The sequence below is a fragment of the Malaclemys terrapin genome, chromosome 15, assembly GCF_027887155.1.
Source record: "Malaclemys terrapin pileata isolate rMalTer1 chromosome 15, rMalTer1.hap1, whole genome shotgun sequence".
NCBI lineage: Eukaryota > Metazoa > Chordata > Testudines > Emydidae > Malaclemys > Malaclemys terrapin.
The window spans coordinates 14,876,686-14,904,683 of record NC_071519.1 but is presented as its reverse complement, the minus strand read 5'-3'; the positions used below and the strand labels follow the sequence as shown (position 1 = coordinate 14,904,683).

The 27,998-nt window shown below is 55.9% G+C and overlaps 1 protein-coding gene and 1 long non-coding RNA gene across 4 annotated transcripts; one reads left to right on the top strand and one right to left on the bottom strand.

Moving 5' to 3' along the window:
• Positions 1-9: 9 nt before the first annotated feature.
• Positions 10-23,481, bottom strand: LOC128823376 (SAGA-associated factor 29-like). Its single transcript, XM_054005622.1, has 9 exons — positions 23,423-23,481; positions 23,063-23,139; positions 2,715-2,787; positions 2,567-2,631; positions 2,035-2,164; positions 1,802-1,948; positions 1,140-1,175; positions 860-1,022; positions 10-207 (listed from the first exon to the last, which is right to left on the bottom strand). The coding sequence occupies exons 1-9, from the start codon at positions 23,479-23,481 to the stop codon at positions 91-93; spliced, it is 867 nt and encodes a 288-aa protein (XP_053861597.1). The 3' UTR covers positions 10-90.
• LOC128823439 (uncharacterized) lies at positions 8,206-15,131 on the top strand. Of its 3 annotated transcripts, XR_008441737.1 has the most exons (3): positions 8,206-10,356; positions 12,092-12,382; positions 14,566-15,131. It is a non-coding gene; the product is annotated as an uncharacterized LOC128823439 (long non-coding RNA). The 3 variants fall into 3 exon arrangements; XR_008441735.1 differs by lacking the exon at positions 8,206-10,356 and having other exon boundaries at positions 11,546-12,382; XR_008441736.1 differs by lacking the exons at positions 8,206-10,356; positions 12,092-12,382 and adding an exon at positions 12,790-12,922.
• Positions 23,482-27,998: the final 4,517 nt, after the last annotated feature.

Below are 27,998 nucleotides of genomic sequence, written 5' to 3'. Positions count from 1 at the left end.
GGTGGAGAAGCCTTTATTATACTCACGGGCGCCCCCCAAGCTCCGCCCCCACCACCTCACTTCTTCTTGGTCTCCTTACAGGCCACCACCTCACTTCTTCTTGGTCTCCTTACAGGCCACCACATATCTCTGGGCCACGTTGAGGGGTGGGGAGTAGCCGTCCGCGTAGGACGTGTCCTCGAAGAGCACCGAGTAATCGTCCTGGGGCTGGAGAGAGGCAGAGTCAGACGCTGGAGCCCTTCTGCACCCCAGGCCCCCGCCGCATTCCCCACCATCGGAGCCAGCGCCCTGCACCGTGGACAGGCCCCCGCCCCATTCCCCGCCCCCCTGAGCCAGCCAGTCCCCGCCCTGGGGCCGGATCGGAGCCAGCACCCTGCACCGTGGACAGGCCCCCGCCCCATTCCCCGCCCCCCTGAGCCAGCCAGTCCCTGCCCTGGGGCCGGATCGGAGCCAGCACCCTGCCCCGCGGACAGGTCCTGCCCCATTCCCTGCCATCGGAGCCAGCCAGTCCCCACCCTGGGGCCAGATTGGAGCGAGCGCCCCGCCCCGTGGACAGGTCCCCGCCCCATTCCCCACCCCCCTGAGCCAGCCAGTCCCTGCCCTGGGGCTGGATCGGAGCCAGCGCCCCGCCCCGCGGACAGGTCCCCGCCCCATTCCCCACCCCCCTGAGCCAGCCAGTCCCTGCCCTGGGGCCGGATCAGAGCCAGCGTCCCCCACCAGGGACAGGCCCCCACCCCCGAGCCAGCCAGTCCCCGCCCTGGGCTGGATGAGTCTGGGTAGCCCTTAGTAAGGAAAGGCCCCATCCCGTGCCCCCAGCCAGTCTCAGATCAGTGCCCCCCAGAGGGGAACTGCCCCTTACCCGCTGGGGTGGGGCGTGGATCAGGGCCCGGTAGAAGCAGGTGGTCTGGGGATACAGCGCCAACACCAGCTGGTCCTTCTGGAACAGCGCCTCAGGGTCTGTCTCAGGGTTCGCCTTCCACTGGGGCAATGGGATGATGCGGCGGCGGCTCAGGGTGTGACGCCTGGGGGGGGGGGGGGGGTGGGGGGAGACAGGGTGAGACAGGACCTCCTCCGGACGAGAAAGCCTCCCCATCACCACCACCTTCCCCTCTCCATTCCTCTCCTCTCCTCTCACTTACTCTTTGCCTTCTTCATCGATATCATCCACCTCGTACCTGCAAAGAGAGGAGACGTCGCCGTGAGGGGCTAGGCAAGTGGAGGACCTAAGGCTGCAGGACCATAGAGCCATCTCCACTGAGCAGCTAGAGAGGCATTACTATGCAGCGCTTACTGGAGAACCATGGAGCCATCTCCTTTGAGTGGCTAGAGTGTATCTATGCCCCTAGAGCTGCAATACCACAGAACATCTCCGTCAAGTCCTAAATAAGCACAATCCAGCACCATAGAGCCGCCACCCTCGAGCAGCTAGAGGGGAGCCTCCATACCTCTAAGGTGGTAGGACCAGAGTCACACCTGCTGCAAAGTTGGAAAGGGGTTTCTATGCTACCAAGACAGCAGAAACCATAGGGATGCCATCCTGAAGTGTCTGGAGAGGTGTTTCTCCTCTCTAAGGTGGTAGAACCATAGAGTTACCCTTCTGAAGTGGCAAAAAAAGGGGACTTAAGTCCAAAAGATTGCAGGATCATACAGCCATCTCCCTTGAGGGCCTAGATTGGCACTTCTAGGTAGGATTGTCTGGTACCCCTTGTCGCCCAGCTCTATGGCTGATGCCCCAAGCTGGCTGTAGCTGCGTGGGGCTGACTCTTCCCAGGAGCCCCGGGGACCCACACCCGGTGCTCACTTGTTGGTGGCGTGGCTGTAGCTCACCACCTCGGCCAAGATCCATTGCTCGTCCCCATCCACAGCCTTGACACGAGCGGCCACCTTGTCCCCCGGCTTGGCCACGTAATCGCTGGCTGCGGGGATCGCACCGCAGAGTGGGGGCGGCCTGCGGGGAGAGGAGGGCAAGGTTACCTGGGGTGTGGGGACAGAGTCCCACCCCAGGCTGCCCTGGGCGACCCCAGCGACACTCACTTGTCCCCAGGTTTGCCGATCCACAGGGGCAGCGTCATGGCTGACTGCTGGAGGAGGGTCATGAGGACGCCCCGGCGCATGGTCTTGCGGGGCGGCTCTGAGTCGTTATAGAGCCCGGCAATCTTGGCAGCTGTGGGTAGGGGGAGAAAGGGAGGTGAGCCCCACAGAGCTAGGGGGAGCCCCCTCTTCCTGCCCCCAGTGACTCGGACACAGACACTGACCCCACTGCAGACACTCTGACCCTGTGTTCACATGCCACCCAGCCCGGATTACCACACCCACCCTGGGCGCCCCACCTCTCCCATTCACCCCATTGATGAAACTGCAGGCCTGGCTCCCCGACCCCAGCACCCCCAAGCACAGACACCCAGCCCCAGGGGATCATGGGAGCTCCCACCCTCCTCAGAGACACTCCATCGTCCAAGCCCCAAAGGATGATCGGAGTTCCTGCTCATGCCGAGTGCTCCCAGTGTGGGGCTGGACCCCCGACGTATTCTGGGGGGAGGCATGGGGGGAAGGGGAGGACACTCACCAATGCGCCGCTCCTCCAGAAGGGATTTGATCTCTGCAATCTTGTCCAGCGCCTTGCGTAGGATGCTGGGGGTGAGAGGACAGACAGGGGGTGAGCAGTGGGGCAGGGCCATCGGCAGCTGCGGGGAACGGGGAGGAGGGGCACTCACTTGCACTCAGCCTCCGCATCAGCTTTGGCAGTCGTGTAGAGTCCACGAAGCTTGGTCCGGTAATAGGGGGAGACTGCAGGAGATGGGGGTGTTAGAACCCAGGAGTCCTGGCTCCCAGCCCCCCCTGCTCTAACCCACCAGCCCCCCTCCCCTCCCAGAGCAGCGAGAGAACCCAGGAGTCCTGGCTCCCAGCCCCCCTGCTCTAACCCACCAGCCCCCCTCCCCTCCCAGAGCAGCGAGAGAACCCAGGAGTCCTGGCTCCCAGCCCCCCTGCTCTAACCCACCAGCCCCCCCTCCCCTCCCAGAGCAGCGAGAGAACCCAGGAGTCCTGGCTCCCAGCCCCCCCTGCTCTAACCCACTAGCCCCAAGAGCTATCGACTGAAGGACAGAAACGTCAGGGTGTTTGACTATGTCCCTCATGTTGAGTGTGTGGATAAAATGTGGTGTTTGATGCGATACTGGGGGCGGGGGCTGAAGGGGACTGTGGAAAGCTGTCCGGTCCGATGCCAGGAGCAGCTGTTGTGGGTAATTCCAGGGGAGGTGTAGGCAGCCGTGAGGTGAAAACCATCCACAGGTTTAGAGGCTGCAGAAATTGCTGTTGAATGAGGGGCCCATGGAGGATGCAAGTCGCAGGGGAAGGGAAACCCCCCAGGCACCCAGGGTAAGAGGGGGGAGGGGATTGGAAGGAAATCCAACCCCAACCCTGATAAAACCCCACAATCCGCACCCCCACCAGCCACAGTTTGGTTTTCTCTGGCCAGGAGCCCCCCAGTGGTGGCAGACGTAGGGGATTTAACCTCTGGGTCCCCGAGGTTTTTATCAGGGCTTATTCCTGTGACTGCCAGGATCGCCTCAGGAGCCTCTTAAAAACCAGCGTTTCATTAGCTAGCCTCCAGTCGGCTGGTCCCGAGGCTGATCTAAGCAATAGGGGACAGACCACCGTTGTTAGTTCTGCAATTTCCTTCAGAACTCTTGGGTGATACCATCTGATCCTGGTGCCTTGTTACTGTTTCATTTATCAATTTGTTCCAAAACCTCCTCTACTGACACCTCAATGTGGGACAGGTCCTCGGATCTGTCATCTAAGCAGACTGGCTCAGGTGTGGGAACCTCAGCGAAGAAAGATGCACTGGCCTTATCGTCCTTGAGTGCTCCTTTGGCACCTTGATCGGCTAGGGGCCCCACCGACCGTTTGGCAGCTTCCTGCTTTGGATGGACGTTTTCTTTGTTGCTGTTAGTTTTTGGGCCTTTTGCTAGTTGCTCTTCAAATTCTGTTTTGTTTGTTTGTTTGGCCTAATTATACAAACTCTTGACTTGCCAAAGGTTATGCTCCTTTCTATTTTCCTCAGGAGGATTTAACTTCCAATTTGTAAAGGATTCCTTTTGCCTCTACCTGCCTCTTCTATTCCGTTGTTTAGTGGTGGTAGTTTTTGGTCAGCTTACGGGGTTTTTTCAATTTGGGGCACACATTTCATTTGTGCCTCTATTACGGTGTGTTTAAAATGTTTCCATGCGGCTTGCCGGGATTTCACGCCTGTGACTGCTCCTTTCAATTTCCATGTAACTAGCTTCCTCGTTCTTGTGTACTTCTCGTTTTCTAAGTTAAATGCTACTGTGGTGGGCTTCTTTGGTATCCTTCGCCCCCACCCCCCAAAGAATGTTAGATGTAATTACACGTTGATCGCCACTGCCATGTGGTTCATCTCTATTGACCTCTTGGACCAGATCCCGTACTCCACTTAGGACCAAACCAAGAATTGCGTCTCCTCTTGGGGGTTCCAGGACCAGCTGCTCCAAGAAGCAGTCGTTATGGCGGTCTAGAACAAGCCATGGCGGGTAGTGAAGAATTGATGAAGAGGGCTGTGGTAAGAGCTGGAGGGGCACCGCACCCCAAGTCACTTTGGTCAAGGGAAGTTTGGTAAGGGAGAAATATAGGTAAAAACTTACAAATATGAGCGCTGGCCAAATTCCCTGTCTCTGTACCTTTGACCATGGTTTACCTGGAGCGTGAGGACTTTCCAGGGGTAGTATTCTGGGCATTAGGAATCTGCTTCCCACGCCTGTTTTATGAGGTAAGGACACTGGAGCCACGTCTCAGCAGGGTAATATCAGAACTCGCAGCCAGAAGTCTGGCTCTGCCGCGCTGGCTTATCTGTGGCCAGCAGGGAGGAGAAACGCCCTCAGGCCTTTGTCAGCAGAAAGTAACCGTTTGTCCCCAGAGGAGAGTTTGGAGAGTCCGTTGCTTGGCCAGAGTCCGCTCCTAACGCGAGTGAGACTCCAAGGGAGTTTATGGAGGCTCACTAGGCTGCCCCCCGGCCAGGGAGAGGAAGGTGGCTCAGAATAACGCCTCCGTCGGCTTTTCGAGAAGGTTTGCCGTGCGGAGGGAAAAAGAGGCACCCTGCTGCGGTTTGCAAGCAGGCGTTGGGCCTGATAAGGGCAGAACTGAGCTGCAGCACGTGGCTCATGACTGCCCCTGTGCTGGACAGGGAGGCGTGGAGAGAACCCGTGCGAGGCTCAAACGAGGCTCCTGGCCTTGCGTTTGAGACAGTGAAAATCACAGTACGAGTCGTGTCAGAAGCGCCAGCGGTTACAGACCCTGCGGGGCACCTCTGCCTATCGCTAAGGAGGTGTTTGCCAGAGGGTCCGGGGACATTGTGGGCCCCCTACCCTGGCCTCCCAGGAACGGAAAGAAACAGACTGGGAGTGGTGGGTGCTGCCGCTAGGTACCCTGAAGGCCCAGCTCTGTCTGATATAGAAGCTGAAACTGGCTACTGCCCTAGTCACCGTTTTTAGCCGAGTTGGTTTCCCCGGGGAAATCTTGTCAGACCGGGATGCAAATTTCATGTCTGCAGTTTTCAAAAAGTGACAGGTGCTGAGCGGAGTGAGGGATGTGAACGCTGCCCCCCATTGCCCAGTGACTAACGGTTTGGTAGAAAGATTCCATGGGGCCCTGAAGTCTATGCGGGTGCTGTATGGTACACTGTGAGAGAATGATTGGTGTGTTGCTCCCCGATTTGTTATCTGGGTACAGGAGTGTCCCCCCCAGAGTCTATGGGATTTGCCCCCTTTTATCTCTGTGGTGCTAACAGGCCAGCTCAGGTCAGCAGGTCAATTCACTTGTGTGTGACTACCAAAGAAATGCTAAGGGAACGAATTCACTCGAATGTTCATCTAGTGCAAAGGGAATGTGAATGCGATTGTCTTCGTGTACCCATAACCTGTTGATTACTACCCATTACATTATGTATATCCCTATTCTTCATTAACCCTACAGCCAAAGTGTGTGCTCGCACTGAGATGTGAATGTACTCGACGGGTGAACTTCATGAAAACAAAGGAGGGCTCGTTGTGGGCTATTCCATTGCCACGTACACAGTGTCTAGCCCGGTAATGACGTTTACCCACCAAACGAAGAAGGTTGCTAACTTCAAAGCAAGGGCCATTGAGTTCTCGATGGGAATTCACAGACACAGTCTGCATCCCTCACGCACCGCCAGCCAAGGAAGGCCCACGCGGGTACAGAACCCGCCAGTGAGCTTTCTGGGCAAAGAAGACATAAAAGATGGATTGGAGATGAAGGATCTTTCCTTGAAACTGTTTGGCCACTCACAGGGAAGCCTTCCACATGGAAGACACAGATCCCCAAAGTTACTCTGCGTATCCCTGAGAGACGCATGGAAAACTCCCTGATCACCACATCTCTGCTACCGCTTTGGACTTACAAATCTGGGCTCACCTGTTACTGTATTTTACCTGCTTTAACCTCTCAGTAGCTCATTCCCTTTGCTGAGCTAATAAACCCTTAGAGAAATCGGCTGCCAGCGCTGTCTCTGGGGTGAGTGACGACCCTTTGGGGCTGGGTGTGAGCTAATGGGATGTGAGGTTAGTATAGTGACCAGTATCACCAAGTCCCGTGTGTCTGGGTGGTAAGATGTCCCTATGGGGACTGTCCGTGGCTCAATGGGAATGGAGTGATCCAGGGGCGCACAGTTGTCACTGGCTTGGTGACATCTAATGACAGACGCACACCCCCAGCTTGGGGGCCTGCCTTGTTTTCTGACTGGGGATTGGCACTCGCAGCTGTGAGCCACTCAGCCAGCGTGACAATTGGCGTAGTCGGCAGAAGTGACATCCACAGGTCAACTGGGCTGAAAGCTCAGAACCCAGCGCTAGGTAAAATGTACATTTGATATCGGGATTTTTAAGGGTTAAGGGTTAGTCACAATGGGTGAATCACAGTCACACGCGGATCTTGACAGAAAAGACCTTGAGCAGTTGTGTTCTTCCTTTAAGAAGAAAAACTCAGATCAGGACTGGGAGCTTTGCTCATGGACTTTGACCAAAGAGCAGGGTCTCAGCCCCCTCCCCCAGGCCCCAGAAGGCGCTGCAGCCAACATGGGGTGGTGGAGACACCTGGAAGCCCAGTGAGCACGAGGAAACGATGGTGGAACTCCGGATCAAGGAGAAGGAGGAAATTGAGGAAAGAGCCCACCAGAGATGCAGGGAGCAGTTGGAAGCGGAGAGAAATGCTCATGGGCTGCAGCTGGAAACCCTGAAGAAGCGAAAGGAGCTGGTGGGTACATCCCCTCTCAACAGCAGGGAGTGGGAGAAACTCTGCCCAATTCATCGTGAGTCTGAGGGCACTGAGGAATTCCTAACCACCTTTGATAGACTGTGATAGCCATAGGATAAATGGAGGCCAATCCTCTTACCCAAACTGACTGGAAAAGCCAGGCAAGTCTAATGAAATGGAGATGGCTGATGCTATGATATACAGGAAGTTTAAAGAAACCGTACTGAAAAGGTTTAAGATCACCCTGGAGTCCTATCGCTTGATGTTTAGTGCCACCAAGGCTGTTTACGGGCCAATTTGTCATGGTATGAATCCTCTTAGCTCTAAGGATGGAACTACACTTCTGAAGGACAACGAAGCCATCAATTCTCACTGGAAAGAATATTTTGAAGATCTCCTTAACTGTAATTCTATGATTGCAGATGAAGTCCTTGAGCAAATCCCTCAACAACCATTTAGGGATGAGCTCTGAGACCCTCCCAATTTGTATGAGGTACACAAAGCCACCAAGCAGATGAAGAACAACAAGGCAGCAGGTCTAGATGGGATCCCCACTGAAATCTTTAAAGATGGTGGACCAGAGCTAATTCGGCAGCTTTACCTGGATAAAGGAGGAGATACCCAGTGAAATGAGGGATGCCCTGATTGTCACCCTCTGCAAGAAAGGGGATAAAGCGGATTGTGGAAATTATCATGGTATCTTCCTCCTAGCCATTGCAGGCAAAGTTCTGACGGCACGGATCCTTGCAAGCCGCCTTCTGCCCCGTCAGAAGAAATTTTACCGGAGTCACAGAGTGGTTTCCGACCATGTCATGGAACTGCGGATATCATCTTCACAGCACAGCAGCTGCAAGAAAAGTGTCGGGAGCAAAACCGAGCACTGTACATGGCTTTTATTGATCTAACAAAAGCCTTTGATTCAGTGAATCACCGTGCCCTCTGGATTATACTTTCTAAGATGGATGTCCTGATAAATACATCAAATGTCCTAAAATTGCTTTATGATAACATGAAAGCGACTGTTCTGAGCAGCACTGGCTCCCAGAGCGAACCTTTCAAAGAACAAACAGGAGTCAAACAGGGCTGTATCATCGCTCCAACCACGTTTGCGGTTTTTATTGCCGTCACTCTTTACCTAATTGCTGGGCAGATGACAGCTGGCGTTGAAATCATTTACCGAATGGACGGAAAGCTGTTCAGGCTTAGCAGGCTGAAAGCCAAGAGAGAGATCTCCACAACATCTATGGTGGAACTTCAGTCTGCTGATGACAACACAATCTTCGCCCACTCTGAGAAAGATCTTCAAACTAACTTGAATGTGTCTGCCGATGCTTACGCATGTCTTGGTTTCACTCTTAACATCAAGAAGACTAAAGTGCTCTATCAGCCCTCTCCAAATGAGGTATTACATGCCCCATCTATCAAAATCAATGGAGTGGCACTGGAGAATGTCAATCATTTCCTCTCCCGTGGAAGTCATCTTTCATCCAAGGCAGATATTGATGCAGAAATTCAACATCGCCTGAGCTGTGACAGTGTAGCTTTTTTTCATTTACAGCACAGGTTTTTTTGAAGATCATGACATTCAAACAGACACCAAGCTTCTTGTTTATTAAGCCATTATTCTCCCAAAACTGTTGTATGGGTCCGAAACTTGGACAACCTATAGACACCACTTGAAAGTTCTTGAGAGGCACCACCAACGCTGCCTTCGTAAGATTCTGAAGATCAAATGGGAAGACAGGCGCACCAATATTAGTGTTCTGGAAGAGGCACAGACCACCAGTATCGAGGCAATGATAATCAGTCAGCAAGTCCGCTGGACTACTCACGTTGTCCGGATGCCAGACCATCGCCTCTCAAAACAGGTCCTGTTCTCTCAGCTGAAAGAAGGGTACCGTAACGTGGGTGGACAACGGAAGTGTTATAAGGACTTGCTGAAGACAACCTAAAACACTGACACTTGGGAGATACTTGCCCAGGATCACTTAAAATGGAGTGAAGTCCTACGTGATGGTCCCCTGCAGTTTGGACTTGCTCGCCGACAACCCGAAGAGGATAAGAGGAGGAAGGGGAGACTGGTCTCCAGTCATGGTCAACAGCCTCTTGCTGAGCCTGAAAACATCTGCCCTCATTGTAATAGCACTTGTGGTTCAAGGATTGGCCACCTGAGGACCCATAGTTCCCATGGAAGATGATCATACTGGGTAACGAGTGATTGCCCCATCATCAGAAATCTTAAACTGTCTGCCAGTATCACTCATGTGGCGTAAGTGCCTACGCTGCGCAGTTATGTGACAATATGGATAACTGGGGCAGGGCGGATGGTCCCTTTGACAAGTGGCTTGATTTGATGGCACACGAGCAGTTCTTGCGGGTAGTCACTGATGAGGTAAAAGCGGCGCCGCCTGTGACAAAAAACCTCCCACCGTTTTGGAGGCAGCAGAAATTGCTGATGAATAAGTTGAGTCAAGGACTCAGGAGAGGCGCAACCCCCAGGAGAAGGGTTTCCCCAGGTCAAAATGAGGGGTCTAGGAGAAACCTAACTCCAACTTTGTTAAAAAACCTCCAGGGAGCCCAGATTTTAAAGCCGCTTACACTAAGGGAAGGCAGGCTCGGCCATCTCTGTGGGGCTCTTGGTCATAGAAAACCAAATTGCCCAGAACTTAAGGTCATCCCACAATCTGCACTCTCAGCCCCCGCTGTACATGCCACAGCTCCCACTGTGAGCGCTAATGCTGCCCCCTGGATCCCAGAGGAAGTTGTGGTGGAAGAGAACGGCCTCATAACCTGTATTGGGACTGAGTCTGGGGACGGTAGTGAGGAGTTTATTAAGAGTGAATGGCATTGAGTGTGCCGGGCGGAGGGACACGGCCTCCCAAGTTACTTTGGTTAAGGACAGTTTTGTGAGGGAGGAGGACAGACAGCCAGGCAAAAGTCTGAATATTTTGGCTTAGGCTGCATTTCCTGTGACTGTGCCTCTGGTTAAAGTCCACCATGAGGGGGAAGGTTTTCAGGGTGACGTTGTGGCCGGCATTAGGAATTTGCTGCCAGCTGATATTTGAATAGGTAAGAACACTGTAGCCCTGTCTAAGCAGGTCCCAGGGAAAGCGTGGGTCGATACACCTGCTTTGTCTGTGAGCAGTGGGGAAGGCTGTCAAGGGGAGGGAAGTGCCCTCAAGCCTTTTTCTGTTGAGAACAGCAGCTCGCCAGCTGAGGCAGGAAATTCTTGTGTTGTGCCAGAATCTGCTCGGGGCTTAAGTGAAAACACAAAAAGATTTTCTATCTGCCCAGCAATCTGATCCTTCTCTGGAACAAGAGCAGGCTGCAGCTCAGAGTGGCACCCCGGCTGGGGAAGGAAGGGGGAGGTTTCTTATGCAAGATGTATTGTTTAGGGAAGCTCCTACAGGGAAGAAAAGGCGTCCTGGTGAAATCTGCAAGCAAACAGTTGTGCTGGAATGATACAGGAGAGAATTGCTTCAGGTAGCCCATGATGGCCCATTCGTGGGACAGTTAGGAGTGGAGAAAACCTGTGACAGGCTAAGGGATTTCTACTGGCCTCCTATGTTTCAGACAGTGAAAGATTATTGCAAAAGCTGTGATTTGTGTCAGAAGACTAAGGGCTTAAGGGGACCGTGCAAAGCACCACGGCAGCCTTCGCCCATTATTAAGAAGGGGTTTCCCACAAGGCCTGTCGATATTGTGGGATTTCTCACTAAACCTTCCAGGGGTGGAAATAAATATATACTTGGTGTGGTGGATTTTGCCACCAGGAATCCTGAAGGCACTGAAGTGTCTAAGAGTGAAGCTGAAACTGGGGCTACAGCTTTATTTACCATTTTCAGCAGAGCAGATTTTCCCAGAGCATTCCTAACAGACCGTGGTGCAAACTTTATGTCTGTTGTCTTTAAAAAGTTATGGTAATTGCATGGAGTGAAACATATAAAGGCTGCTCCCTACCACCCTGAAATGAAGGGGCTTATGGAAGGATTTAATGGAATTTTGAAAGCTATGCGAAGAACGTATGTTTCCAGGCAGGAGAACAACTGGGACATTTTGTTCCTGTTTCTTAAGAACGGCCAGACTGGGTCAGACCAAAGGTCCATCTAGCCCAGTGTCCTGTCTACCGACAGTGGCCAGTGCCAGGTGCCCCAGGGGGAATGAACAGAACAGGGAATCAGCAAGTGACCCATCCCCTGTCGCCCATTCCCAGCTTCTGGCAAACAGGCTAGGGACACCATCCCTGCCCATCCTGGCTAATAGCCACTGAAGGACCGATCCTCCATGAACTTATCAAGTTCTTTTTTGAAGACTGTTATAGTCTTGGCCTTCACAACATCCTCTGGCAAGGAGTTCCACAGGTTGACTGTGCGTTGTGGAAATACTTCTTTGTGTTTGTTTTAAACCTGCTGCCGACTAATGTCATTTGAAGACCCCTAGTTCTTGTGTTATGAGAAGGAGTAAATAACACTTCCTTGTCTACTTTCTCCACACCAGTTATGATTTTATAGCTCCCAACATATCCCCCCTTAGTCATCTCTTTTCCAAGCTGAACAGTCCCAGTCTTATTAATCTCTCCTCCTGCAGAAGCTGTTCCACACCCCTAATCATTTTTGTTGCCCGTTTCTGAATTTTTTCCAATTCCAATCTATCTGTTTTGAGAGGGAGCGACAAGATCTGCACACAGTGTTCAAGATGTGGGTGTATCATGGATTTATATAGAGGCAATATGATATTTTCTGTCTTGTTATTTATCCCTTTCCTAATGATTCCCAACATGCTGTTTGCTTCTATATGTGTACAGATGTGAACCCCAAGAACCTACTGGTTTTGCTCCCCTGCTTCTGTATGGGAGGCAGGTGAGGGGACTCCTAGATTTGATTCGAAGCTCTTGGGAACACAGTACAGAGGAAACAGGACAGCCGGTGAAGGAGAATTTGCAGGTGGCTGGAACCTTAAGAAAAGTCAGGCGAGTCAGAAAGCTTGGTAGGATCGGCCTGCTGAGGAAAGGTCACTTGATAGCGGTGATCTGGTGTGAATGCTGATGCCGGTGAGGAAAACCAAAAGGCGGGATTACTGGGAAGTACTTTTTGAGGTGAGAGAGAGTGAATGAAGTCACATATGAGGTAAGGGAGCCCAAGGGGAGAGGAGCTGTTCAAACAGCGCATATCAACGGGTTAAAAGCTTACCAGGAAAGGGAGATGGCTGTGAACGTGATCTGTTGTGCAATGAGGAAACATTATCCGCCCCTTTAATTGATCGGGAGGGGGGCCCTCTGGAAAGCACTGGGTTGGGGGAGGGTTTAACTCCAGCCCCAAAGCAGGAAATGTGGGCCCGCAGAGCACCACAGACTGGGATTTGCCAACCGGCCAGGTTTAAGGGAGAAGAGCTTACAGGTTATTTGAGCCTGGCAGATCATCCTGGGCTAAATGGGACATGCGGCAGCACCTCCAGGAGGAGGTGGAAAGCCTGCAGGCAGTGGGAGGTAATCATTACGTCAAACAGCCCCTGGGCGTCTCCTAGTCCTAGACAAGACTAAACCACGAGACTGTGTGTGGGGATTACAGGAATCTGAACGCGATACCCAGCCTGACCCATACCCCACACCTGAACAGAGGAGTTACGGGACCTCCAGGTACCGGGTGCGAAGTTCAGAAACACACTGGATTTGACTCATGGGTATTGGCAGATTCCCTTAGATGCTGATGTCCAGGAAAAATCTGCTTTTCTCGTAGCATCTGGACTCTCGGAGTTTAAGATTATGGCTTTTGGATTAATACATTTGGGGGCTGCCTTTCAGCCAGGTGCTGCATGGTACACACACTTGCCAGGGTCTATGTAGATGACTTGGCTATTTTCAGTTGCTCCTGGCACGACCACTTGACTCACGGGGGAGTCGTGTCACAAAGGCTGAGGGAAGCCAACCTCTCTGTCAAGGTCCCCAAGCATAGGTGCCGACTCCGTGGGTGCTCCGGGGCTGGCGCACTCATGGGGAAAAAATGGTGGGTGCTTAGCACCCACTGGCAGCCCCCTATCAGATCCCTCTCACCCCTCCAGCGCCTCCTGCCCACCGCAGACAGCGGTTTCGCAGGAGGCTGGGAGGGAGGGGGGAGGAGCGAGGGCATGGTGTGCTCAGGGGAGGGAAAGAAGGAGGGCGGGGACAAAGCCTTAGGGGAAGGGCTGGAATGGGGGCGGGGCCTGAGCCGGGGGTCGAACACTTTGGAAAGATGGTGCCTGTGTCTCCAAGTGTATGCTGGAGGCTGCAATGGTGTCCCAGCTCGGGGACAGGCTGGGCAGTGGGTCGGTTCGCCCCGACCCACTAATGGTAGAGGCCATGTGGAGGTGGGCTGCCCCTTGAGCCAAGCCGAATCCTGGGTTGGCCTGGCCAAAGGGGTTTAGTGACACCGTGGCCTCCCCAGACCTTACAAAAGAGGGGAAGCCAGAGCGGGTGGCGGGGCTGGAGGCCGGTGAGAAAGGCTCCACAATACCACAGAGGCATTTTTGGTCAGCCCGGAATTCAGTGAGCTCTTTGTGCTGTGCACGGATGCTGCTAACCCTGGGCTAGGTGCAGCGCTGCTGCCAGATGGGAGGGGGTAACAGGCACCCCACGACTACTTAAGCAAAAAGTGTGTGTGTGGGGGGGAGATAGCTCAGTGGTTTGAGCATTGGCCTATTAAACCCGGGGTTGTGAGTTCAATCCTTGAGAGAGCCACTTAGGGATCTGGGGCAAAATCAGTACTTGGTCCTGCTAGTGAAGGCAGGGGGCTGGACTCAATGACCTTTCAGGGTCCCTTCCAGCTCTAGGAGATAGGCTAGGTAAAAAGCTGACCCCCACTCAACAAAGCTACGCTGTAATCAAGGAGGAGTGCTAGGCTGCTGCCTGGCTGTTCATAGTAAAAGATGTCCTCTTTGAAGCACTCACGTCCCTTTGCAAGGGCTGCACCAGCCAAGGGGACCAATTCAAGATGATGTCATTGGAGTCTAGCCCTAGAGGAATTTGACAGGGACATAATTCATATCCAGGGAAAGGAGAACATGGTTGCAGATGCCTTATTGAGAACGGGGGAACCTTGAGATGTGTGTGACAGGCCATATCAGGTCAGAGCAACAGGTCAATTCACTTGTGTGTGACCACCAAAGAAATGCTAAGTGAACGAATTCACTCGAATGTTCATCTAGCGCAAAGGGAACGTGAATGCGATTGTCTTCGTGTACCCATAACCTGTTGATTACTACCCATTACATTATGTATATCCCTGTTCTTCATTAACCCTACAGCCAAAGTGTGTGCTCGCACTGAGATGTGAATGTACTCGACGGGTGAACTTCATGAAAACAAAGGAGGGCTCGTTGTGGGCTATTCCATTGCCACGTACACAGCGTCTAGCCCGGTAATGACGTTTACCCACCAAACGCGACTGGAGCCTTGGAAATGTAAACGAAGAAGGTTGCTAACTTTAAAGCAAGGGCCATTGAGTACTCGGTGGGAATTCACAGACACAGTTTGCATCCCTCACGCACCGCCAGCCAAGGAAGGCCCACGCTGGTACAGAACCCGCCAGTGAGCTTTCTGGGTGAAGAAGACATAAAAGATGGATTGGAGATGAAGGATCTTTCCTTGAAACTGTTTGGCCACTCACAGGGAAGCCTTCCACATGGAAGACACAGATCCCCAAAGTTACTCTGCGTATCCCTGAGAGACTCATGGAAAACTCCCAGATCACCACCTCTCTGCTACCGCTTTGGACTTACAAACCTGGGCTCACCTGTTACTGTATTTTACCTGCTTTAACCTCTCAGTAGCTCATTCCCTTTGCTGAGCTAATAAACCCTTAGAGAAATCAGCTGCCAGCGCTGTCTCTGGGGTGAGTGACTGACCCTTTGGGGCTGGGAATGAGCTAATGGGATGTGATGTTAGTATAGCGACCAGTATCACCAAGTCCCGTGTGTCTGGGTGGTAAGATGTCCCTACGGGGACTGTCCATGGCTCAATGGGAATGGAGTGATCCAGGGGCGCACAATTGTCACTGGCTTGGTGAAATCTAATAACAGACGCACACCCCCAACTTGGGGGGCCTGCCCTGTTTTCTGACGGTCTGATGGGAGATTGTCCTGTTGTCTGGAGTGACTCACAGCCGCGAGTGCCAATCTCCCTTGTGGGACAAAGGCGAGGAGACTCCTAGGTTTCACAGGAGGCTCATGGGAAGGCAGCACCGAGGAGACAGGATGGCCCATGGGGAGCCGGTCCTGCCTTTTCAAGAGAACGTGAAGGCTATGAAGGACCTGGTGCATCAGAACCTGCCAGGAGCCCCGGAGAGCGCGGCCTGTCAGGCAGGCTGCAGCCAGGCCTCGTGGTGCTAGTGTGGATCCCGGTGAGGAAGAACAAGATGCAGGATTGCTGGGAGGGATCTTTCGAGGCAATAGGTCACATGGTGCAAGGACACCCCACAGAAGGGCAGCTGTGCAAACTGTACATGGCAATGGGATGAGAGAAGACGAGGGAGAGCCTGACTTGTTGGGCTGGTGAGGGAGCCTTTACTGCCCCTTTAAGGGATCTGGCCAGCAGGGGTAAGCAGAAGATGTTGGCCCCCTTGATATACCACAGGCAGGGTGTAACTAACTCCACAGTGTGCTCCACAGGAGAGCCAGGGCCCTGCCCCCCACAGCAGGGCAAGCCGGACTGTAAGGTCTGAGGCCCTTTTCTTTAGTAAGTCGCAGCAGCTACAAACTAAGAGGCAGAAAGTCCCATCCTCACGTTCCCTCTACACTGCATGCGAACCATGTCCTACGGGGCTGCCCAGAAGGCTCCTGTCCCCACAGTGCCCAGCGGCACCAGAGAAGGAAGCAGAGGTTACGCTGGTTACAGAAAACGTTGTTTGGCAGCGTTCTGTCTGGCAAGGAACCACTTCTTAACAGTTGGGATTGTGAAATCTCTACTTCCAGTCTTTTGCCTTTCTGGCGCCCACGTCTCCATTGTTTAGCTGTAGCATTTCTGTCTGGTTCTTTGATTGTTTCTGTCTGTGAGGTAACTTATTCTGCAAGATTTAACCCAGCTAATGTGGTGGGGTCTGATTGGGTAAAGAACTGTTTCATAATGGGCTAGGATGGGGGAAAAACACTGCTTTGTAGCACTCAGTTTACGACTGGTTACGGCACAGCTAAGCAGGACCCAAGTTTCACTGTATAGACTGGGGCCCAAAGGGAAGTTTTCTGGAACCAACTCCAGGGTGCGGTGAGCACCGTACGCTCCGCGTGTACATTCTGTGTTGGTAACTGTTAATGAACAGAGGTTAAGGATATTACTGTGTAAGGCTCTTTCCCTGGTAAAAGGCCCCACAAATCTGCAGAAGATTACCCCGTTCCTAGGCTCAGGGGGTAAGGGTAGGTGCCTTTCGCCCAGAGCCCCAGGAACTGGGAAAGCGTCAGCGGTGCCTAAATTAACTGGGTTAGGCCTTGAGCCCAGGGTAAAGGTGAGTGCCCTGGAGTGTGTAGGTAACCGATTTGGTGGAGAATGCGGGCAGCCTAAGGTCTTTGGGACTGAGCTGATAAGAGTCTAATACAATAAATAACAGCAGAGTACCAGTGCCTTCTGTCAGAAAGGATCGCCACCTTCCTGGCAGAATGACCTCCCCAGAACAACAAGAGGGAAAGGGAAGGAAGAAAAGGGACCAGGAGGACCAGGAGGGCTGGGGGCTAGTTGAGGAACCCACCCTCCTTGCTAAATGGATAGTGGGATGAGGCCCGTGCCCAGGGGAGGGATGGTTCTGCAAGAACAGCAGGATCGGGCCCTGACAAGCAGGCAGGCAATGGAGAGAGACTGGAGAACACGCTGGGCATAGTGACAGGAGTGAAAGGAGCACATGCTGGCACCATACAGACTCCTGGGATGATCCATGGAATGGTGATATCTGGGTGAGGCAGGTGTCACTTTGGGAGATGAGGGATTTAAGGAAAGAGAGGGAGAACGCTGCAGAGTTGGCGGGGGCGGGGGGGAATTAAGCAGTTGAACTTTGTGGAAATGTTAAAGAGGGAAAGTGTGATAGGAAGAGAATTCTTGGTTTCTTTGCAGCCATTCTGAAGGCAAATGGGCCCTTTTCCAAAGAAATGGTCTGTGAACAATCCATTGTAAATAACTACTGCAGGCAGAGGGACAAGCGGATTTCAGTCATTTGACTATGGACAATTTAGTCACAATCACTAAAAGAACATAAGGGGTTTCCATTGACAGTTAACGTGTGTGTGCGTGCGTACCTAAACCGACATTCCTGTTTTGTAGGTTTAAGATGGAATTGGTTTTGTTTTTTTTAAACAATGCCACTAAAAATCCATTTGAATCTCTCATTCAAAGCTGCAAAATTGACATACACTTTTGCCAGACACACCAGTGTGGTTTGGCTTTGGTATTTAGCATTTAACCCTTTGGGTACTTCTATGCTCTATAAAGTTTAATATCATTTTAAATAAGGACCAGAGGATGTGGCTGGGGCAGCCAGAACCAGGAGAATGGGGAGAGAGTCTGGATTTTGGTAACAAAACAGCAGCTAAGAGCTGCAGTAATGAAATGAAAGGAGTGCCCCTCTGCAGCACCAGCAGGGTGAGGTGCACACAGCAGCGACGTTAGGGACATTGAGCCGTAAGGTGGCTGTGAGGAATCAGACAGTCCCTTTGATAAGGGTCCATGAAAACTCCGTGAGCACAAAAGAAACAGTTACACCATCTGTAAAAACGGGTCTGGCTAATACAATGTGATACAAGTTCAGGCAGGGCAGGAATGTGCATTTTCCCATGACACATGCAGTGCATACCGGAGAAGCGGCAAAAGAAACGTAAACAAAACCTGCTATTTAATTCAAACCCTGCACGGGCTCCAAAAGGAGCCGGGACAGGTGGGTTCCTTTTTCAGATGGCTGTGTGCTTTAAAAGAACCAGAGAGACAACAAGGTGCAACCCGGACTTTAAATGAGGCTGCGGAAAAAGGCCAGCCCAACAGCATACCGGGGGAGAAAAAAGGTCAAAGACGCCAACAAGCCATGGCTAAAATGGTTCCGTTCCTCACTACTGAAACCATGGAAGGTGGCTAGAAATTGTTTATTTCAGTTTTCAAAATCTCCAAGGAAAAGCAACAGGCAGTGGAGTCCGTGCTGATGCAAGTTACCGAGCTGATGGGGAAGGAGAGAACTGCCCATCCCCGGGGGTGCGGCTAAGGGAGGCACCTGGCCAGCATTCTGACCCTCCAGCAAAGGGAGGTGGGAAACAAGTCAGTCGTGATACTGAGGGACAGGTTAACCCGTAGCAGGCAACAGTCCCTTCAAAACGTACCCAACCCCCAGGACAGAATGAAATGAAAGCCTAGACAGATTCCAAGAGGGTACTGTACACACTGGCCTCAGAGACAGATTGTCTAAATAAACGGCGCGGTATAACAAGATACTTATCCACACCCACTTGTCAGAGATTTGATGCTAATGTTGTTGTTAAGGTTAAACGCTGGGATACATGTAATGTTAATGAGTAACCCGGTAACAATGGATCATGTGTGTGATTTGGGGAAAAACCTGTAACAGGAGGTTATTGCTAGAAACGGTTATTGGGAACACACCACAGGTTAAAAAGCTTTACGCTACTAACGGTTCCCAGCTCTTACCTGTGAATCCATACCTAGAGCTTGGCACAGCGGAGAAACATTACAACCTGGTCTGCTGTATAAAAACGGAAACTGAGGCCTGAATTTCATGACTGAGCAGTGGGATGATGCCCCTGCCTATAGAACAAAACACAGGAAAGTACGGGGGCAATTCCTCTGTTTGCCTGCCGCCTGCAAGGAGATCTGTAAAAGGAAGGGGTATGTTAAGCAATAATCTGCCACCCCCTAAAGGGGGTAGAAAAATATTCTTTTTGTCTTTCAGAACTTCAGGAAAAGCTGGCGCCAGCTGAAAAAGTAACCCAGAATACCATGGATCTACTGTGGTGATGAAGATGGTGCTGTCTTGTGGCTAGCATTGTGTATTGTGTTAAAAAGGGGGGCACGAGGAGGATGTCACACTGAAGGGGGTTACTCCCAGGGGCCGCATGGAGCTGAGAGCGCCCGGGGGTCCATGACAGCTAAGGTGGTGGGGCCTGATTGGTGTGACACATATACCTCGGGGGGAGCGCCCTGGACCCCCACGTTCATCATTTCGATAGAACTGTGATACTGTATGTAAAACATGCCATGTGAGGTATGGTTCTCAACCCGTGGGTCGGGACGCCAAAGCAGGTTGCGACCCTGATTTAATGGGGTCCCCAGGGCTGGTGTTAGACTTGCTGGGGTCCGGGCCAAAGCCCGAGCGCTTCAGCCCCAGGTAGCAGGGTTCAGGTTACAGACCCCCCAACCTGGGGCTGAAGCCCTTTGGCCCCCTTGTGCCGGGTGGCTGGGCTCACGCTTTGGTCTCCCTTCCTGGGGTCACGTAATAATTTCTGTTGCCAGGAGAGCGTTGCGGTACAATGAAGCCTTGAGCCCCAGGAACGGGGTAAGGGTGGGCGCCTTTCGCCCCGAGCCCCAGGAATGGGGTAAAGGTGGGTGCCTTTCACCCCGAGCCCCAGCAACGGGAAAGGGTAGGTGCCTAAATTAACCGGGTTACGCATTGAGCCCATGGAAGGGAAGGGTGGGTGCCCCAGAGTGTGTGGGTAACAGTGCCAAAGGGGCGACACAAGGATGCATTCAGGAGGAGGTGGACCGCACGCTGGAGGTGGGGGTGATTGAGTTGAAAAGCCCCAGGCGTCTCCAATGGTGAAGGGACCTAAAAGGCCTAAACCCATGAGCTAGTGTGTGGATTTTGGAAGGGTGAGCACAGTCACCCAACCTGACCCGTAGCCCACACCCTCGATACAGGACCTGCTGGATCTAACGGGGAGTGCAAGATTCAGAAACTCTCTGGTTTTGACTCGAGTGTATTGCCAAATTCCCTTAGGGTGCTGCCCAGGTAAAGTCAGGTTTCAGAGCGGAGTCTGGCCTGTAGGAGTTTAGGGTTATGCCTTCTGGGTTAATTAATATGGGGGCCACCTTCCAGAGGCTTCTCAAGGAGGTGCTGCAGGGATCACAGACCTTCTCAAGGCCCTATGTAGACGACTTGACTGTTTAGTGACTCCTGGCCGATGTGAGAATTCTACTGCAGAGGCTCAGAGAAGCCAGGTGTCCACATGCAAGCCAGGGGCCACAGAGGTACCTCACCTAGGACACAGGTGGGCAGTGGGCTTGGTTGCAAACATCTAGACCAGGGGTCGGCAACCTTTCAGAAGTGGTGCGCCGAGTCTTCATTTATTCACTCTGATTTAAGGTTTCCCGTGCCAGTCATACACTTTAACGTTTTTAGAAGGTCTCTTTCTATAAATCTATAATATAGAACTAAACTATTGTTGTATGTAAAGTAAATAAGGTTTTTAAAATGTTGAAGAAGCTTCATTTAAAATTAAATTAAAATGCAGAGCCCCCCAGACCGGTGGCCAGGACCCAGGCAGCGTGAGAGCCACTGAAAATCAGCTCACGTGCCGCCTTCGGCACGCGTGCCATAGGTTGCCTACCCCTGACCTAGAAGATAATAAGGTGATAAGTAACAGTCACCATGGATTTGTCAAAAATAAATCCTGTCACCCCAACCTGATAGCTTTCTTTGACAGGCTGACAAGCCTAGTGGATGGGGGGGAAGTGGTAGATGTGGTATATTGTGACTTTAGTGAAACTTTTGATACTGTTTCGCATGACCGTCTCAAACAAATTACAGAAATGCAACCTAGATGGAGCTACTATAAGGTGGGTGCAAAACTGGTTGGAAAACCATTCCCAGAGAGTAGTTATCAGTGGTTCACAGTCAAGCTGGAAGGGCATAACGAGTGGGGTCCTGCAGGGATCGGTTCTGAGTCTGGTTCTGTTCAATTTCTTCATCAATGATTTAGATAATAGCATAGAGAGAACACTTATAAAGTTTGCAGATGATACCAATCTGGGATGGGTTGCAAGTGCTTTTGAGGACAGGATTAAAATTCAGAATGATCTGGACAAACTGGAGAAATCATCTGAAGTCAATAGGATGAAATTCAATAAGGACAAATGCAAAGTGCTCCACTTAGGAAGGACCAATCAGTTGCACACATACACAATGGGCAATGACTGCCGAGGAAGGAGTACGGCAGAAAGGGATCTGGGGGTCAGAGTGGATCACAAGCTAAATATGAGTCAAGAGTGTAACGCTGTTGCAAAAAAAGCAAACGGCATTCTGGGAGGTATTAGCAGGGGTGTTGTAAGCAAGACACGAGGAGTAATTCTTCCACTCTACTCCATGCTGATACGGCCTCAACTGGAGTATTGTGGCCAGTTCTGGGCGCCACATTTCAGGAAGGATGTGGACAAATTGGAGAGAGTCCAGAGAAGAACAACAAAAATGATTAAAGGTCTAGAAAACTTGACCTATGAGGGAAGATTGAAAACACTGGGTGTGTTTAGTCTGGAGAAGAGAAGACAGAGAGGACATGAGAAGAGTTTTCAAGTATGTAAAAGGTTGTTACAAGGAGGAGGGAGAAAATTGTTCTCGTTAACCTCTGAGGACAGGACAAGAAGCAGTGGGCTTAAACTGCGGCAAGGGCGGTTTAGGTTGGACATTAGGAAAAACTTCCTGTCAGGGTGGTTAAGCACTGGAATAAATTGCCCAGGAAGTTGGTGGAATCTCCATCATTGTCTAACCTGCTGTTAAAAAATCTCCAAACACCTGTCAGGAATGGCCTAGATAATTCATCCTGCCCGAGGGCAGGGGACTGGACTAGACACCTCACGAGGTCCCTGCCAGTCCTGTGATTCTATGACCCTTGGAAGGTAGAAGCCATTTGGAGCTGGCCTGCCCCACAAACCAAGGCTCAGGTCCAATCCTTTACTGGTCTGGCCAGCTATTACCAGAGGTGTGTGAGGGGGTTTCGAGACAGTGTGCTCCCCCCGGAACAGAGCACTCACTGCCAATAGGTTGCACCGAACCAAAGGGACCACCCAGGCGGTTACGCTGGTGCTAAGCTCTGCAGCAGTCTGACGTGGAAAGAGGCCACACCAAGGGGAAACGAACTGTAGCGGCAGACAGGGGACGGGGAGCCTGGGGCATATTCAGGAGGGTCGGTGACGATGTGGGGTGTGGTGCCAGCTCAGCCATGGTCAGGGTCAGTCTGGTTCCAGGGGTTCGGCCTGGGGTAGCCCCAATGGCCATGCAGAGCCTGCTTCTCACAGGAACCTCTGTCACCTTTGGGGACTTGTGACTGGAACTCGTGTGTGTGTGGTCCAGCGTTACTTGGGGAGTAACTCCCTGCTTAATAAACCGTAGCTGGCTTGTTGTAGGACTGGCTACAGCGTTATGTCTGGGCTGAGATCTGAGGTGCAGCTGACCTGGGGTGAGTGACTGGTCCTTTGGGACAGGGAGTAACCTGAATGTTGCTGTGATTTGGGGACAGACTGGATAGCCCCAGGGGGCTGTCCGTGACTCCATGGCAAGGCTGTGTCGGTGCCAGAGGAGCTGATATTCGATACTTGGTTGGTGAAATGCAAGTACAGAACTCACAGACAATTTGAGGTTTGGGCCCTGGCTCCGAACAGTCTGCCCTGAGGTTGGTACCCACAGTCAAGTCACTGCAGGACAGCTTGACCCACAGGAGTCCTGGCTCCCAGTGCCCCCCATCCCCTGCTCTGACCCATTAGACCCCATTCCCATCCCAGAGCCTGGGAAAGAACCCAGGAGTCCTGGCTCCCAGCCCCCACACTCACTCTTGTTCTCTGTCTGCATCCGCTCATGTGTTTTCTGGATGTTGACTAGGTTGTGCTCGCTCCGCGACCCGCTCCTCCTGGGGGCACAGAGGGAAGGGGATAAAGGGTGGTGGCCTGTGGCTCCCTGTCACAAAGAAGGGGTAGGTGGCCCCACGCCCTAACTCCAACCAAAGGAGATGGTTCCCCTAAGCCAACTCCCTCATCCCAGAGTCCTCTGGGGCTGGCAGGGCTCCTCAGTCAATCCCAGAGAACAAGAAGGCATCCCACTTCTGGAAACCCAGAGGATGATGGGAAGGCCCCTCAGCCCTGAGCTCCCACCAGCCCCAGGGCATGCTGGGAAGGCCCCTGGGGCCACGTTACCTGTGTCTGTTTGATGAGCTGGTGCAGCTCCCCCAGGAGTTCCGCGATGCGCGAATCATGCCGACACCAGAGCCATGGTGGCTACAGGGAAAGGAAAAGAATTAGCCGCTGGAGTAGCCCCCCCGCACCACCCACTATAGAAACTACCTCCAAATCCTGGCCCCTCCCATGCAGACTCCCATGATCCTCAAGGAGAGCGGGGAGGGGGGGAAAACCGATGGAAGCTGCAAGAATGCCCTGGGCAGAAGACAGAGAAGAAGACACTCCCAGCAGGCCCTGGGGCCAGGGTTGGGGGCAGACACTCCCAGCAGGCCCTGGGGCCGGGGGGGGGGGGGGGGGGGAAGACACTCCCAGCAGGCCCTGGGCTGGGGCGGGAGGGGGGGGGCAGACACTCCCAGCAGTAGGGTTACCATATCTCATAAATAAAAAAGAGGACCCTCCACGGGCCCTAGCCCCGCCCCTTCCCCGCCCTAACTCCGCCCCCTCCTCCCTCCCACTCCCAGCCGGGGGAAAGGGCTGCCCCAGTGCTACCAGCATCACGATTTCCAAGGCAGCCCCAGACCCTGCGCCCCGGGGGGCGCAGGGTCTGGGGGCAGCTGGAGCCCGGGAGCGCAGCTGGAGCCCGGGAGGGAAGCGCCCAGCCGGGGGCACAGGGTCTGGAGGCTGCCCAGCAAACCGTGAAGCCGGGTAGCGCTCGGGCTTTGGGCAGCCCCCATGCCTCCGGACCCTGGTGCCCCCAGCCGGGCACTTCCCCTCCCGGGCTCCGGCGGCTCTGCGTAACTTACACTGTGTCAGTTACACAGAGCTGAAGAGGAGCAGAGCCCCCGCAGCTGGAGGCTCTGCTCCTCTTAGGCTCTGTTTAAGAGCCGGGCTGCCCCAGCACTACCGGCTTTGGGCAGCCCCCGTGCCTCCGGACCCTGCGCCGCCGAGAGCCCGGAGGGGAAGTGCCCGGCTGGGGCGCAGGGTCCGGAGGCACGGGGGCTGCCGAAGCCGGTAGCTCTCGGGCAGCCCGGCTCTTAAACAGAGCCGAGAGTCGGGAGGAGCAGAGCCGCCATTCCCCCGGACGGGGGTTTGAGTGCCGAAAAGCCGGACATGTCCGGGAAAAAGAGGACGTAGGGTAACCCTACCCAGCAGGCCCTGGGGCCGGGGCGGGAGTGGGGGGGGGCAGACACTCCCAGCAGGCCCTGGGTTAGGATACAGGGGGGTCAGGGGTCACCGCAGGAGCTGTAACCCACCCACACGCATGCGCAGCTGCAAATGAGGGGGGTGAACTCCCGCCTTTTTTGCTCACAAAAGGCGCATGCGCAGCCCAATCAGCTTGAGGAGCCTTTCCCAACGTGCAAGGGGGGGCAAGCCCGTGACGCATGCGCACATTCAATCTCGCGCCAATAACACCATCTACGGCGCATGCGCATTTTCTATGCCGCGGCGCGCTTTGCTTCCGGCGCATGCGCCCTCTCCGATTTACATGCCGCCCTCCGCCCCGGTGAAAGTCGCGGCCTCCGCCTACGAAATCCCCAAGGCTAAACGCTCCTATGGCCGGAGTCCCGCACCCGCCGCAGGCTGCACCGTACCGTGGCCGAACGACGAGCGTGGGAGGTGCTGGCGACAGCGCGGAGGCTCCGGGGCGGTGCAAGGCGAAAGGGATGCACTGCGCATGCTCGCGGTAGTGCGGCGCCCCATGGGACGTGTAGTTTCCGGTTCTGCGAGGGGACTCCCACGCATGCGCCTTTGTCTCCTCCCCGTTCGGGTGAGATGGGAACAGCGGCGCGTTGCTTCTTGGGCTTTGTAGTTCACACCCGTCGCATCGTTAGGGGGTGACAGGAGCACGTGACCCCGGCCCCGCCCCCTCGGGGCAGAGTGACCGGCCGCGTCATGCTCAGCCCCGGGGGAGGGGGCGGCTCTGTGCCCGGCGGGGGGGGAACACGGGGGGGGCAGGGAGGGGGTGTGTCTCTGTCGGGGGGGGGTGTGTCTCTGTCCGGGGGGGGGCAGGGAGGGGGTGTGTCTCTGTCCGGGGGGGGGCAGGGAGGGGGTGTGTCTCTGGTCCGGGGGGGGGCAGGGAGGGGGTGTGTCTCTGTCCGGGGGGAGAGCGCGGGGGGGGGGCAGGGAGGGGGTGTGTCTCTGCCGGGGGGGAGCGCGCGGGGGGGGGCAGGGAGGGGGTGTGTGTCTCTGTCCGGGGGGGGGAGCGCGCGGGGGGGCAGGGAGGGGGTGTGTCTCTGCCGGGGGGGAGCGCGCGGGGGGGCAGGGAGGGGGTGTGTCTCTGGTCCGGGGGGGGAGCGCGCGCGGGGGGGGGCAGGGAGGGGGTGTGTCTCTGTCCGGGGGGGGGAGACGCGCGGGGGGCAGGGAGGGGGTGTGTCTCTGCGGGGGGGAGCGCGCGGGGGGGGCAGGGAGGGAGTGTGTCTCTGTCCGGGGGGGGAGCGCGGGGGGGGGCAGGGAGGGGGTGTGTCTCTGTCCGGGGGGGGAGCGCGGGGGGGGGCAGGGAGGGGGTGTGTCTCTGTCCGGGGGGGGAGCGCGGGGGGGTGCAGGGAGGGGGTGTGTCTCTGTCTGGGGGGGGAGCGCGGGGGGGGCAGGGAGGGGGTGTGTCTCTGTCCGGGGGGGGGAGCGCGGGGGGGGGCAGGGAGGGGGGGTGTCTCTGTCCGGGGGGGGAGCGCGGGGGGGGGCAGGGAGGGGGGGTGTCTCTGTCCGGGGGGGGAGCGCGGGGGGGGGGCAGGGAGGGGGGGTGTCTCTGCCGGGGGGGAGCGCGCGGGGGGGGCAGGGAGGGGGGGTGTCTCTGCCGGGGGGGGGCAGGGAGGGGGGGTGTCTCTGTCCGGGGGGGGAGCGCGGGGGGGGGCAGGGAGGGGGTGTGTCTCTGTCCGGGGGGGGAGCGCGGGGGGGGGGCAGGGAGGGGGTGTGTCTCTGTCCGGGGGGGGAGCGCGGGGGGGGGCAGGGAGGGGGTGTGTCTCTGTCCGGGGGGGGAGCGCGGGGGGGGGCAGGGAGGGGGTGTGTCTCTGTCCGGGGGGGGAGCGCGGGGGGGGGCAGGGAGGGGGTGTGTCTCTGTCCGGGGGGGGGAGCGCGGGGGGGGGCAGGGAGGGGGTGTGTCTCTGTCCGGGGGGGGAGCGCGGGGGGGGGCAGGGAGGGGGTGTGTCTCTGCCGGGGGGGAGCGCGCGGGGGGGGCAGGGAGGGGGTGTGTCTCTGCCCGGGGGGGAGGGTCAGGGAGGGGGTGTGTCTCTGCCGGGGGGGAGCGCGGGGGGGGCAGGGGGGGTGTGTCTCTGTCCGGGGCAGGGAGGGGGTGTGTCTCTGTCGGGGGGGGGGGGAGCGCGGGGGGGGCAGGGAGGGGGTGTGTCTCTGTCGGGGGGGGGAGCGCGGGGGGGGCAGGGAGGGGGTGTGTCTCTGCCGGGGGGGGGAGCGCGCGGGGGGGCAGGGAGGGGGTGTGTCTCTGCCGGGGGGGGAGCGCGGGGGGGGGCAGGGAGGGGGTGTGTCTCTGCCCGGGGGGGAGGGTCAGGGAGGGGGTGTGTCTCTGCCGGGGGGGGGAGCGCGGGGGGGGGCAGGGAGGGGGGTGTGTCTCTGTCCGGGGCAGGGAGGGGGTGTGTCTCTGCCGGGGGGGGGGAGCGCGGGGGGGGGCAGGGAGGGGGTGTGTCTCTGCCCGGGGGGGAGGGTCAGGGAGGGGTGTGTCTCTGCCGGGGGGGGAGCGCGGGGGGGGGGGCAGGGAGGGGGTGTGTCTCTGCCGGGGGGGGGAGCGCGGGGGGGGGGCAGGGAGGGGGTGTGTCTCTGCCGGGGGGGGAGCGCGCGGGGGGGGGCAGGGAGAGGGTGTGTCTCTGCCGGGGGGGGGGAGCGCGCGGGGGGGTCAGGGAGGGGGTGTGTCTGCCCGGGGGGGGAGGGTCAGGGAGGGGGTGTGTCTCTGCCGGGGGGGGGAGCGCGGGGGGGGGCAGGGAGGGGGTGTGTCTCTGTCCGGGGCAGGGAGGGGGTGTTTCTCTGCCGGGGGGGGGAGCGCGGGGGGGGGCAGGGAGGGGGTGTGTCTCTGTCCGGGGCAGGGAGGGGGTGTGTCCCTGTGCGGGGGGGGGGCAGGGAGGGGGTGTGTCTCTGCTGGGGGAGGCAGCGCGGGGGGGCAGGGAGGGGGTGTGTCTCTGCCGGGGGGGGGCAGCGCGGGGGGCAGGGAGGGATGTGTCTGTGCTGGGGGGAAGCGCTTGGGGGCAATGAGGGGGTGTGTCTGTGCCCGGGGGGCAGTGCGGGGGGGGGCCGGGGTTGTGTCTGTGCTGGGGGGTGAACGCGGGGGCGGCTGGCTCTGGGGGGTGAACGCAGGGGTGGCTGGCTCTGGGGGGGGAAGTGTGGGCGGCGGCTGGCTCTGGGGGGGGAAGTGTGGGCGACGGCTGGCTCGGGGAGGAGAACTGGGGGCGGCTGGCTCTGGGGGGTGAACGCGGGGGCGGCTGGCTCTGGGGGTGAACGCAGGGGTGGCTGGCTCTGGGGGGGGGGAAGTGTGGGCGGTGGCTGGCTCGGGGGGAAGAACTGGGGGCGGCTGGCTCTGGGGGGGAAGTGTGAGCGACGGCTGGCTCGGGGAGGAGAACTGGGGGCGGCTGGCTCTGGGGGGTGAACGCGGGGA

Coding starts and splice junctions, on each gene's coding strand:
- LOC128823376 (XM_054005622.1), bottom strand. CDS start 23,481: ATGATTCGCGCATCGCGGAACTCCTGGGGGAGCTGCACCAGCTCATCA. Junction 2,165..2,566: donor TCTGGAGGAGCGGCGCATTG/GTGAGTGTCCTC, acceptor CCCTACCCACAG/CTGCCAAGATTGCCGGGCTC. Junction 1,949..2,034: donor ATCGGCAAACCTGGGGACAA/GTGAGTGTCGCT, acceptor CTCTCCCCGCAG/GCCGCCCCCACTCTGCGGTG.